The 14007-nt window shown below is 36.1% G+C and overlaps 1 protein-coding gene across 1 annotated transcript; it reads right to left on the reverse strand.

Annotated features, from left to right (window-relative positions):
• Positions 1–7305: 7305 nt before the first annotated feature.
• Positions 7306–9116, reverse strand: LOC141697211 (E3 ubiquitin-protein ligase ATL6-like). Its single transcript, XM_074501489.1, has one exon. It carries the CDS (start codon positions 8879–8881, stop codon positions 7688–7690), a length of 1194 nt encoding a protein of 397 aa, XP_074357590.1. The 5' UTR covers positions 8882–9116; the 3' UTR covers positions 7306–7687.
• Between the last annotated feature and the right edge of the window lie 4891 nt (positions 9117–14007).

Here is a 14007-nt window from a genome sequence, read left to right on the forward strand (position 1 = left end):
TAAACTAAATATATGGTGCCACAACCTGAATGTGGGCTACACCTTAAACTGATTGGAGCAAGAAATGAACCAAGTCATCTACTTTATCCCGTTGGGAGTTATCTGCATCGGAGACAGCTGATACTCATACTTGCATCAATGCTTCAAGAAGAGGTGTCAGTGCGGATTCCACTCGGATCGCAGATGCTCCAACCATACCAGAACGAACCCATCCGCCGGTCTATGGTAAATCCGTTCTCCGGGCTCGGGCTACCTCCACTCAATCTGGGGTAGAGATGCACAAAAGGCCCATCAGGCCGGGCTTTGACCGGGCCTTAAAAAGCCCGGGCTTTGACCGAGCCGGGCTTTTCGGGCTTTGACTTTGACCGGGCCGGGCCGAGCTTTGCGAAAATGTCAGAGCCCGTTTGGGCCCTCGAGGCGGGCCTAATCGGGCTTTTTTTCGGGCCGGATCGGATCGGGCCGGACTTTTTTCTAATTTATATCGGATCGAGTATTATTAGAGATTCCGAAGAATACATGTGTTAGCAACTAGATCATCGTAAAAATATATTAGTTTACATGGAATATTTTATGAAAAGATTACTTCATTGAAAACATTTAAGTTCAGCAAAAAATAAACATGTTTATAGAATAATATGTTTTATCATATTGTTATGATAACAATGATAACAATGATATCATTGTTATGATAGCAATGATATCATTGTTATGATAACAATGATATCCAAATATTCATAACAATGATATCCAAATATATATAATGTACTTATTATATCTTCTTTCATTATTTATGCAATGAAGTATATAAATAATATTATTAATCACAAATATGTAAATATATATGTGTTTAAAGTATTATTTATATTTATAGTAAATGTGAATTTATAAATATATAAGAAAATATATTAGAATAATCATATTATAACCGGGCTTTTTCAGGCTTTTAATCGGGCCGGGCCGAAGCCCGGGCTTTTAACCGGGCCGGGCCGGGCTTCGCCTAAAAATATAGGGCCCGTCGAGGCCCGAAGCTCGGGCCAGGACCAGGCCGGGCTTTGACCGGGCCGGGTTTGACCGGGTTTTGGCCGGATCGGGCCGGGCCAGATTTTCGGGCCCAGGCTTTTTGTGCATCTCTATTCTGGGGATCCAGCTGGAAGGCAGCCCGGATTGATGGATCTTGTGCCGCATAATCCAAGGCAGCTTACTCCTCTTTCAGCTCGTAAGGCTCCTTGGCCACAATACTACCCGCAAACCTCCTATCAAATTCAACCCGGTCATACGGACCCGGACCAGCATTCGGTTGCCTCGCATAGCCGGACTTGATACTCCTGTAGTACCAGCTTTTTTTTTTATTTCCTCACTCTTGGTAATGAAGTAGTTCGGCACGTCAACCCACAACCCCTCCAGTGTACATGGCACCTTCCAAGGGGAAATCTTTCCTATGGTTAGCTTAGTGATGGTATTGGAATCCAAAGTAGACGCCTTCTTTCCAATCTCAATACGCTCAGAATTAGTAGACGAATCTGAATCTGACGGGCCCCGATAGCAGGAGATGTAAACCTTTGCACGATCTTTAGTCCGGACCTTATACCTTGAACAAATGATAGAGGTTAGTCTAAATCCCTACAGTTTATTTATCTTGAATCCTAATGGTTCGGACTACCCTATGATCAATTTTATTAAAGTTAAAAGCAACCAGTCCAGAGACCCGGACCTCAAGTGCAAAATATAAACCCATGAACCAAAAACAGAAAAACCTCAAACAAAAGTTCGGACTACGCAGAACCTATAACCTTAAAAACACCAAAAATTTAGTCCGGACTTAAATTACAACCATCCACAAACAATATTGAACCAAACATAAAACTACAAGTTTGGACTCTACATTCAAGTCCGGACACAACTAAAAACCCTAAATCCAGAAACATGATAAAATAAAATCAAACACCAAAAGACCCACCAAAATAGATATATACAATCATAGATACATACACGCAACATCAACCGAAACCAAACCAATATACGCAGAAAGCAGAAACAACATATACGAAGTATTTACAAGATATACAAGGAAAAGAAGTGACAAAGAAAAGAAGAAAATTACTCATAATTCAAGAAGACAAGAAGAAAAGGAACAGACACGGCAGAGACGACGGCAATCGAGTACTGCAAAGCTTCAGAGAGAAAAGAAAAAACGAGAAGAGAAATTAGAGAAGCAGTAAAAAGAAAAAGAAAGGTTAGGGGTGCCTTTTATAGGCATGGTGAATCCCAACAGTCTTCGCCACGTGGCAAAATCGTGGACGCCCATCAAAGTTATAATTAATACACATAATTATGGGGCACATCTTTCTATGATATTCACAGTTGTTAGAATTCAAATCATGGGGGGAAACCACAAAACGATTTGTCTTCCAGTCCGGACCAGCTGAACTCAATACAATCTGGACTAGGGGCAAGCAAAGCTCAAATTCTTCTCAGCCACCAAACCTTAGTCATGATTGGCTAAACTCAAAATAATCCGGACTGGGGGAAAGCAAAGCTCGAAATCTTCTAAGCCAACAAACCATAGTCCTGATTTCCTAACCTCAATACAATCCGGACAGGGGGCAAGCAAAGCTCAAATTCTTCTAGGGACAACCAACCTTAGTCCTGATTGGCTGAACTCAACACAATCCGGACTGAGGCAAGCAAAGCTCAAATTCTTCTAAGCCACTAAACCTTAGTCCTGAATGGCTAAACTCAACACAATCCGGACTGGGGGGCAAGCAAATCTCAAATTATTCTAAAACAACTAACCTTAGTCCTGATTGGCTGACCTCAACACAATCCGGACTGGGGGCAAGCAAAGCTCAAATTCTTCTAAGGACAACCAACCTTAGTCTTGATTGGATAACTCAACACAATCCGGACTGGGGGCAAGCAAAGCTCAAACTCTTCTAAGCCACAAAACCTTAGTCCTGATTGGCTGAACTCAACACAATCCGGACTAGGGGCAAGCAAAGCTCAAAATCTTCCAAGCCAACAAACCTTAGTCCTGATTGGCTAACCTCAACACAATAAAGACTGGGGGCAAGCAAACCTCAAATTCTTCTAAAGACAACCAGCCTTAGTCCTGATTGGCTGAAATCAACACAATCCGGACTGGGGGCCAACCAAATATCAAATTCCCAAAACAAAATCAACCTTACTCCCCCATCCAGAAAATCTGCATAAGGGAGTGGGGGCACATGATAGTACATGTAGCTCCTGCAAGGACCAGGCCCGGACTCCTAACTCAATCCAGTCCCTCACACTACTAGTCCTTACTGGCCCAGTCCCGCAAGCCCAACCTTGGAAGGTCCCAGCACGTGAGGCACATGTCGAAATGCATGATAGGGACAACTGTCACCCATCAATCATGGGAATAATCAAGGCACGTGTCAGAAGATCCTCAGAACATTCCCTAACCAGTCCCGTCCCGACACTGTAAAACATCCACTCCCGCCAGGTGTCCTCCGCTCCTAGAAACGTCGACTACGATTAAAAGGTACCGAGCCCTAAATCCTACCCTTGGGCTATAAATAGTCCAAGGATGAAAGGTTTTGGGGAGGAAAGGTATAGCCCAAGGAGGAAAGGTTTTGGGGAGGAAAGGTTTTGGGGTTAATCACTCTCTTACACTCATATACACACACAACCACATTGTATTCCTATCTATCTTCATCTTCCCCAAAAGCGGGTTCTTACTCTCACACCGGAGGCGCTGGGGGACCCAAACCCCCTTTCCGGTGTTGTTTTGTAGGCCCTCACAGCAGCTACATTATAACCGCGGCGAATGATCCAGGCACGGCGTCGAAGGAGCAGCCCTGCCACCGGGAGTTATTAGTTTGCGCTTGACTAAGTGTATGATTTTTGAATTCCAATTTTTTCGCACTCTGTATCGGAACCGTAATCTCTATCACGGTATCAACGTCTTTGGAGCTTTACTTTCATTTTTATTGTGTGGTGGTGCATCGACCATGGCTGTCGAGATTTGGTTGATGCGATTTGTGTGAGTCCCGATTTGTGTGTCCCCTCCTAGCATCGATATTGCTCCTAAGAGAGTCTCTGGTCTAATTGTCAACCTCTTATCAAGTCATGTTTGAGGTATATTTATAGTGTTTTTAGTGGGCTTGGATTTCTCAATAGGTCTTATGTCTTTACTCTTGGGCCTTACATCTATTTTCTCCCAAATTTTAGAATCAAATGATAGATTTATTCACTCGTAGCGTTTGTGCTTGTCCGAGGCCGGAAGGGTGAAACAATGTCCAATAGAGAAATGATTGACATTCACTTTCAGTGAAACAACGCGTTCGTTGTGGAGTTATAATAGCAGTCAAATTTAAAATACTATGAAGGTTTGTGGGAAGACCAATTCAATTCACTTATAGATTATTTTATTCAATAAAGTCTTACAAAGATTGGTTCAAGGTAGTGTTCTAAAAATCGGTCTAGACGGCGCTAGGCGGTGGTAAAACGCCCCGACTCGTACCTAGGCGGTGATTTAGACGTTTTTACAAAAAAACGGGTCAAAATCGGGATTAGGCGGGCTAGGCGGTCAAAAATCGGTCCTAGGCGGTCTAGGCGGAAAATAATTAAAAAATATTTTTTTTTTACGTTTTTATAATTTTAATTCATTAATTTCATAATTTCACGCAATATCATGTCAATTTATAATATAAAGTATTTGTAAAAAATAACAAGTAATCTAATATATTTATTTTCTCACTTAAAATATAAAAATAATATATTATAATTAATTTAAAAGTGTAAATTAAAAATATAGTTAATATTGTAAACTCAATAATTAGTACATAACGCATATCAAATGTGTAGATATTCTTTATTACCACTCTAATTTCGTTTTTCAAACAAATATTTGACATATTGATCATTATATAATTATAAAAATTAAAAATAATATTTATATTCTTCCGATTAATATTCCGATTAATATTCAGATTAATCTGTCCGATTAATCTCCGACTTGTCGATTAATTTCTCGAAGTTACCCTCACCGTCCTGGCACGCTTAGCGATTTCTGGAAGACTGGTTCAAGGTAATACTGAGAATATCTAACTATATTTTAATGAAATGACCCATGAATTTTTAGTTGATCTTTAGGAGTCAATTAAACATTTGGTTTACATTTTTGGCTCAGAATTCGAAAGGCAGAAAATTTATGTCCTACTGCTACAGCTACAAGCTAGGTACTGGAAATAATATTACCACAATTATACACAGTTTACTTGACTACTATTAAACAAAATAAATTAAATTGAAAATAAGCATTCTTCTCTTTTTTTCCATCTATCAAAGTAAAAATAATTTGAATATAGTGAAAATAAATTTTGTTGATTAGGACTGCAAATGAATCAAACTTAATTCTGATTTTTTTCAAAAAAAAACTCAACTTAAAATACTATTATAACTTAAAAAATATATTTTGTTAATTGGAAACGAATATCGGTTTAGGAAGGAGTATTTTTACTAATTTTTCTTTATAAAAAGTTATTTAAGATAAAATTGATTTTTTAAAAATATTTTTCACATGAATAAAATTAATATATTTTAATATCCGTCCGGTTAGATTTTTGAAAAAATCATTTAAAATTTTATTTTATTACCAAACTTAACATATCCCTAAAAATTCGGTTCAGTTCGTTATATTTATCACATAATAAATATTATCTGAATTCGTATTTGACAAGTTTAACCAACAAGTTTACGGAACAAGTTTACCGAACTGAAATACAAGCCAAACCGAGTGAGGTTACCGAAGAACTCTATTAAGATTGTCGGTTACCGAAGAACTCTATTAAGATTGTCGATAAATACATATTTATACGTTTCCTATGTAAATGATATATTTCTATTAACTTGTGTTTCATAAATATTAATAATTATTTAGATGTTTATATTCGGAGACCTTATTTTTTTATATTCTCCTTAATGAATCTTCTCTCGATAAATAATACTTTTTTTTCTCTATTAAATCAATAAATAATAATGATATTTTAATTGTACCACTTAAAATGCTCAATCCAATTTAAAAATGATACCCCTAATGGATCGTTGAATTCAGGAATCACTATAAGTTAAAATTTGGAATCGGCTAAGATGGTATTAGGTTGAGAAATTATTTCTTATATCATAATACATTTGATTTAATATTTTTAGAATTTTTATTTTTAATTATTTTAATATATTAATTTTATTATTGGTTTAATATCTTCTTGGTTCATTAATTTATTTTTATACAAAAAACTACATTTAATAGTTTAAATAAAAGTAAATAAAATAAAAATAAATTTGATTTATATACCTCTTCCTCATACCACGTCTAATAGGGTATTAAAACTCATAACTTAGGTTTTGAGAAATGAGTTTCAGAATTTTTTTTCTCAACCTAACATAGATATAAATGACTAAAACTTATAACTGATTGCAAATCGCTTGAACCAAACCCCTAAAAAATATAAAACTATTATTTCCAAAAAAAGTTATATCCTATGTGTAATTGAAACAAGGGAGTAGACTTAGGTCATAATTTGGTTGTGAGGATTACAACACTAATTTTAGAAACAATAATTAATATTATCCATTCATCAAAAATCTACATATCTAAAATTTAAAATTCGTAAAAAACTTTATTTGCTTTAAGAATTATTATAATTAATCTATAAAAATATCATTAACTAGAATGACATATTTAAAAAATTTACAAAAAAATATATAGTTAAAAAGATAATTATATAAATAATTTATAAAACGTCATTCCTAAAAGGTATCACACAAAATGAATGACAACACAAGTAGATATAACCAGAGACTCCCAATCGTTATCGTTTAAACATTTTATTTTTATTTAGAAAATGAATTTTTTAAAAAAAAATTAGAGAATTATATTTTTATTTATCTTAAAATACATGTTAAAACTATAACAATTCGGAGAAATAGAGGAAAAAGTATAGAATAAAAGAAGAAAAGCTGAAATATCACATCATCAATCGTGTTACGGGTGTATGTATATCAAATTTGTGTATCAATGACTTGTATCTTTCAGTAATAATCATGCGGCTACAAAGATTGGTAATCGAATTAATTTTACTCTACCGGAATGCAGACAGAAAATGAAGTACAATGTTTTTAAAACACACGCTTGTATAGTATGATTGATTTCTGTCTGCATTATATTATTTCAAATTTTATATTAAGCACTAATAAGAAGGATTAACCTTAATTAAAAGACTAATAAATTGTCAATGCATGATTATCATTGAGAGCAACACATCAAACGCAACAAGAACGAGATCCATATGTTTTGTTATTTACAAACAACAACATGCAAACCATCTGTACATAAAGTTGAAACGGCTGGAATAAATCTACAAATATATATATATATATAATTTTAACATAAAAGAAGATTCTAAAAATAATTATTTAACAAAAAGGTAGAGAAGCTTTTCAAATGGCCAACTTCTTTCAAGGCCCACTTAATTAGCCCAATCTAGATTGTAACATTCCTGATTGAACCGCCCACGACCCAATTTTTTTCTTAATAAGTGGCTCCCGTTTGGTGACGTGGCATGTCAAAATTCTATCCGTTCTTGCATCCACACCACACCTAATTCTACACCAACAACGAACCTCCAAAATTGAGCGTTTTGAATTAAACCGGCAGCTTGCCCGGTTCACTTCCTTTTCCTTTCACTGAACCGTCATTGCCACTCGGTTGAGCTGATGTTGACGGCTCGCCATCCCCGGCCACCACTTTTGACCTCGTCGACAATGCTCTCGACAAGAACGATGGCATTCGCGCGAAATTCCATCTGTCCGATTTTCCCACGCGTTCTAAACTCCCGAGTCGTTTAATAGTTTTTCCTCTGCTCGAACCCTCCTCGTTAGTTCCGGTTTTGTTTCCCTTTTTAACGCTTCCTTCACCCGCAACGCTTCCGGTCCGGTTCAGCGATCTCTTGATAATTGCATTTCTTAGCTCTTCTGGTAATCGTAACGTATACCGGTCCACATTCTCACCCGGTTGAACCAAAGAAGTTTGAACTAACGAATGGCCGGTTGAGTGTGATCGAGGAAATATATTTTCGATTGAGAACAACTTGGATCGGACCGAACCGGATCGAACCGAACCGGATCTTGGTGGACGGTTCACTCTCAAACTACCGGTTCTATTCATCATATCCGGTTTAGACAGCTGGAGCAAATTATTAGTTGGCCTTTCTTGACTTTCATCAGGCTCAATAGTGACATGAACCTCTCCTTGTGGCTCAGCCACATTATCAACATCATTAGCCATTCCTGAAACAGGAATTTCATCGGATACCTCGACCGGCTCAACCGTTTCATTAGCAGCAAGATCCGCTCGACAAACCGGACACGTAGTATGCGAAGCTAGCCACATATCAATACACTCCAAATGAAAAACATGATCACATTTCGGAAGCAACCGTAACGTCTCATCATCTTCAAATTCATTCAAACAAACAGCACACTCCAACGCGCCTTTCCCAATATGCAAGTCTTTCACTTCCGAATAGGCAAGTGTAGGAAGCGCATCTATGGCGGTCGCATCCAGTCCACGGGCGGCAGCAGCGCGTCGAGCACGCATGGATAGCGTAGCTCGAACGCTACCACCCGTGCCCGATTGAGACCACCGGCGCACGTAAATAGAAAAGAAGCCCATGAAGAAAAGAGCAGTAATCAAAACAGCAATGATAATAGCCATAGAAGGGCTAAACTTTGCATATCCATAAGGATCAGTTGGGGTCCCCGGTGATGCGGAACCCTGACCGTTGACTATCGAGATGGCCGTAAAAATGAAAAAGAGTACGAGCTTGAAGGCAGTCATTTTTTTTTTGTTTAGAGTTCGTAGGAGTACATGCACGGGAGAGAGCGGGGGTTGAATTTATTGGTGCAGACAGAAAAAAAGAAAAGAAGGGAGAGATGGCTAATGAAACATACATACACTTAAAATAACGTACAAATATATACGAGGATATATTGTAATAAAATTCTATGTAGTGTAGATAGATTAAGAGATGAGAAAGAGGGAGGAGGGTGTATAGGTGGATCGTGAGAGATTAGGCCGTTTAGTCGTCTAAATTATGGAGTCTTTATTTGACTATATGCATTTCAGAAGGAATTGAATAGAAGCTTCTATTTCTTCATTTTTGTGATGTTAGTAATGAAATCAGCTAAAACTACAATTACAGCTTTCTTTTCTAATCAGGGCGGAAAAAGTTTTCTACCTAAAACCGTTAGTCTTATAATTAAGCCCCTACCTATGTGCTTATGTAATATAACATTTTTAAACAAATTTCTCTTTGAATTAAAATTTTCGAACTAAAATGTTTTTTTTTATATTAAAATTCCCTCTATATTTAAGTGTATAGTTAGACTATATTTATTATAGATATCACGAGTTACCAATTCTTAACAGAAACTTCAGATTCCAAGCCTAGACAGGGCATAAAATATTTGGGGTTTAAAGTTTTTTTAACAGGAAGAAAGTGTTATATACCTATAATATTACAAAAACGTACTTGTAAACTATCAGTTTTCACCAAAGTTTATGTCAACTTACCGGATAGAAACGTCAAGTCAAAGATGGTGGCGGAAAAATCGACAAGAAGGTGGTATTTTTACAGTTCAAATATTTGATTCGTTCAAGCCTTCATGGGGATGAATATTTTACGTTTCTTAATAATCAGAGTATATATATTTTTATTGATAAACGCTATTTACGGGCACAGTTTATATGAGAAATTAGTAAACTTATATATTATGTGTTTAATGATTTATATACTTAATTTATTTAATAATGTATTAAAATAGCTTTAATCAATTAAGTTATAACGGGGGCGGAACCAGAAATCTAACATGACGACCAAATTGATTAAAGTAGAAAACATACCGGTCTATTTGAGATGCGCGCGCCTTTCTTTGATAAATAAAATGAATCAGTGATCTAGTCAATAGAAATGGTCTCCGCAATCTCCTTTTCAATATATAATAAGAAATAATTTCTGAGAAACTCATCTTCATTCGATGCAGGAAGAGTCATGACAAGCCTTAATAGTCTATCGACTAATGGATACATTTCAGTTTTCCCGTGATTACCAATTCATGACATAAGTCACCAAGAGTAGATAATTTTTTTAAATTTGGATGAACATGAATATCTAAGCCATAATGTTGTAGTTCACACTTTAAATGGACTTTTTCATCTCCCAAAAAATCTCCAGGGTAAAAAGTTTCATCTAGCTTGCAAATGTTATATTGAAAGACTTTTAATCATCCGTAGGATTTAATGATGCACCTAAAATAAGAAGCTCTATTGTTTGCTCGTTGAACCTATTGTTTAACCCCTGTAATTGGTGGTCTATGACAGCGATAAAGATTTCTACTTTTTAATGATGTTACCATTTGCTTTTGTTTTCCTTGTTAACGAAGAGATATAAGCACATCAAAGTAGGGAACATTCATGTCTGGAACCAAGATAGTATACCGCTCATAGAATAATTTCATGCTCTCGAAAAGGCTCTCCCAACCATCACTTCTCAATTTTTGAATCAACAACTTTGTAATGGATATAAGCTTGGAATGTCAACCACTTGATTGCATTTATTGATGTTTTAAGATGTGTCAGATATATTTGTGATGTCATGTCTAATATAATTTGTTTAGTTTCAGAACTTATTATCAGAATATCATAACTTAACTGGAAATCAGAACTTACTGAAGACAGGAAGTTATCAGAACTTAAGGTGTCAGAACTTATATCAGAACTTAAGTGCGGATAAACTTCAGGGATGAAAAGCAGCTGATTTACAGGAGAGGACCTGGATTAAACAAATAAAGACAGCTATAGGACTACAGAAGATAATATCTTACTGATATATTTTAGGAAGAGATATATTTCATATCAATTAGAAGATATCTTGTAACTATGTACTATATAAACACAGCTTAGGGTTTACACTATATGTGTTATCATTCTCGAGAATATTATTCTTTGTAACCATAGCAGCTCTTAGTGATATCATACATCACTGAAAAAGTAGATTAACCTACTGTAACCGAGTTTGATATATTGAATAAACTTGTTTTCTGTTACATACTTGTGTTCATATTCGAATTGATTGTAGATACTATATTCAACCCCCTTCTATAGTATCATTGAGGCCTAACAAGTGGTATCAGAGCCAATCTGTTAAGTTTAAAAACAGTTAAGATCCAAACAAACAATCAATTATGTCTAATCAAGCAAAAATACCAGACCCTCAAGAACCTGCAAAGGTTTAACCCATTCATAACACCAGTAGATATGAATCCATCAGGGTTCCTATGCTCAGGGTGTCTGAGTATCCTGTATGGAGTGTGAAGATGGCCATGTTTCTAGAAGCTACATATCCAGAATATTTAGACATAATTTATGATGGTCCACACAAGCCCACAAAGCTTTCTGTTGCAGTTGGGAATGAGCCACAGAGGATGATTCCCAAAGAAAAGAGATAATACACCACTGAAGACATCTCTTCACTAGGCAAGGATGCAAAAGTAAGACACTTGCTTCATAGTGCACTTGACAATGTCATTTCAAACAGGGTGATTGGATGCAAGAATGCAAAAGAAATCTGGGATGCATTGGAAGTGAGATGTCAAGGAACCAACGCCATCAAAAAGAACTGGAAGACAATACTCACACAGGAGTATGAGCACTTTGACTCAAAATTTGATGAGTCACTAACCGAGACATATGACAGATTCACAAAGCTGTTGAATGATCTGTCACTAGTGGATAAAGAATATGATACAGAAGATTCAAATATGAAATTCCTACTAGCTCTCCTGAAAAGTAGGATTTGAAAGCTACTACAATAAGAGACAACTATGAACTTGCTGATATATCTCTTGATGAAATCTATGGGATGCTCAAGACTCATGATCTTGAGATGGAGCAAAGAAAGAAGAGGCATGGAGGGAAGTCTAAGACAGTTGCTTTAAAGGCTGAAGAAAAGCCAATTGTCTCTAGGAAGGTAAAAGGAAAGGCTCGCATAATACAGTCTGATTCAGAGTCATCAAATTCTGATGATGATGATTCAGAACTTGAAAATTTATCTGAAGTGGATGTTGATGCAGAGATGATGCAACTGTGTGCTCTTATGGTGAAGGGTATCACAAATATAGCCTACAAGAAATTCAGAAAGGGTAAGAAGTTTTTCAGGAAAGGTAAAAGTTCTGACAAGAAAGGGTTCAGAAAGTCTGAAGGCAAAGGAGGAAAGTCTGACAGAGGAGACAACTCAAATGTCAAATGCTACAATTATGGTGAAAGAGGCTATATCTCTCCTGATTGCAAGAAAGGAAAAGGTGATAAAGGCCAGACACTTATCACAAAGAAGAAAAACTGGGCAGAAACTTCAGAATCTGAAGAAGAGGTGAACTATACCTTAATGGAAAATGCTGATAGCAGTTTTGATGCTGCTAAACTAGAGGTACCTCTATCAACCCTTGCTTTTGATACAAATGATATTACTGAGTTGAGATTATTTCTGAAAAACATTTATATTAGCTATAGAGATCAGACTTTAGAGAGTGAAAGATTAAAATCTGAAAATCTAAAGTACAAAAACAGAAATAGCTATCTTGAAGAAGAGTTAGTCCACCAGAACACTATTCAGACAGAGAGAGATAATGTTGTGTATGTTAAGAATGAATTGCTTAAACAGAATGATTATCTAAAAACTGAATTAGAAAATGAAAGAGAAATCATTGGGACTTGGACTAACTCAGGCAAAACAACTCAGAATATTCTAAGTAGTGGAAACTGGAAAGAGGGGCTAGGTTATAAAGATGGTAAAAGTGAGAAAGGGACTTTGCCAATTAAGCCAAAGGTAAATCCTGTTAAATTTATAGCAAAAAATGTTGTGTCTGATTCTGAAAAGATGAAAGACTCTAAGACAGAAGTCAAAGAAAAGTCAACTTCTGACAAATTAAAATAAGATAAACCAGCTGTAGTAAACATAGGCTTAATGACGAAGAAGCAGCTTAAGTATAAGCTGAAAGAGATTAAAAATGTGAACAAGGTGAAGGAAGCTAGGAAAAATAGGAATGGAAAGGAAGGTGTGAATAAAAGTAATAATTATATGCATGTTCCCAATGCTCCTAGAAAGAAATGCTATAATTGTGGAAACTCTAACCATCTTGTTTCTTTTTGCAGGAAAAATAAAGATATTAACTTTTTACCTCCTAGATCAGGAGTTAAGAGTCAGTCTGTTAGGTTTAAACCAAAAAATCCTTATTTTCATTGTGGCAGTTTATGGCATTCTATTATACTTGTAAGGAATATCATAGTTTGTACTATGATTATAATCAAATAAAACTTTTTTTAAAGAAAGTTAGTGTAATTCCTTCTAGTGTAAATTCTGATGCAAAGTCTGATATAAAGTCTGATAAAAAGCATGTTAGCATAAACTCTGAAACTAAATCCGCTGTAAATGCTAACAAACTTAATAAGGCTAAAGGATCCAAGCAAGTCTGGGTCCTTAAAATTAATCAATAGTGGTCTCTGTGATTGCAGGGCAATAGGAAAAACATCCTGGTTCTGGATAGTGGATGTTCAGGACATATGACTGGAAATAAAGCCCTGCTATCAGACTTTATGGAGAAAGCTGGCCCAGGAGTTTCTTATGGAGATGGAAACATGGGAAATACTCTGGGATATGGAAATATCAATCTTGGGAATGTCATAATTGAATTAGTAGCTCTTGTTTCAGGACTTAAACACAATCTGCTAAGTGTGAGTCAAATATGTGACAGAGGTTATCATGTGAATTTCTTTGAAGAACACTATAAAGTTGTAAGTAATTTTACAGGAAAAGTGGTTCTGAAAGGTTACAGACATGGTAACATTTATGAAGCCAGACTTTCAACAAATTCTGATGGTTCTGCAATCTGTCTGTTAAGCAGGGCATC

This window comes from Apium graveolens, chromosome 11, assembly GCF_009905375.1.
Source record: "Apium graveolens cultivar Ventura chromosome 11, ASM990537v1, whole genome shotgun sequence".
Taxonomy (NCBI): domain Eukaryota; kingdom Viridiplantae; phylum Streptophyta; class Magnoliopsida; order Apiales; family Apiaceae; genus Apium; species Apium graveolens.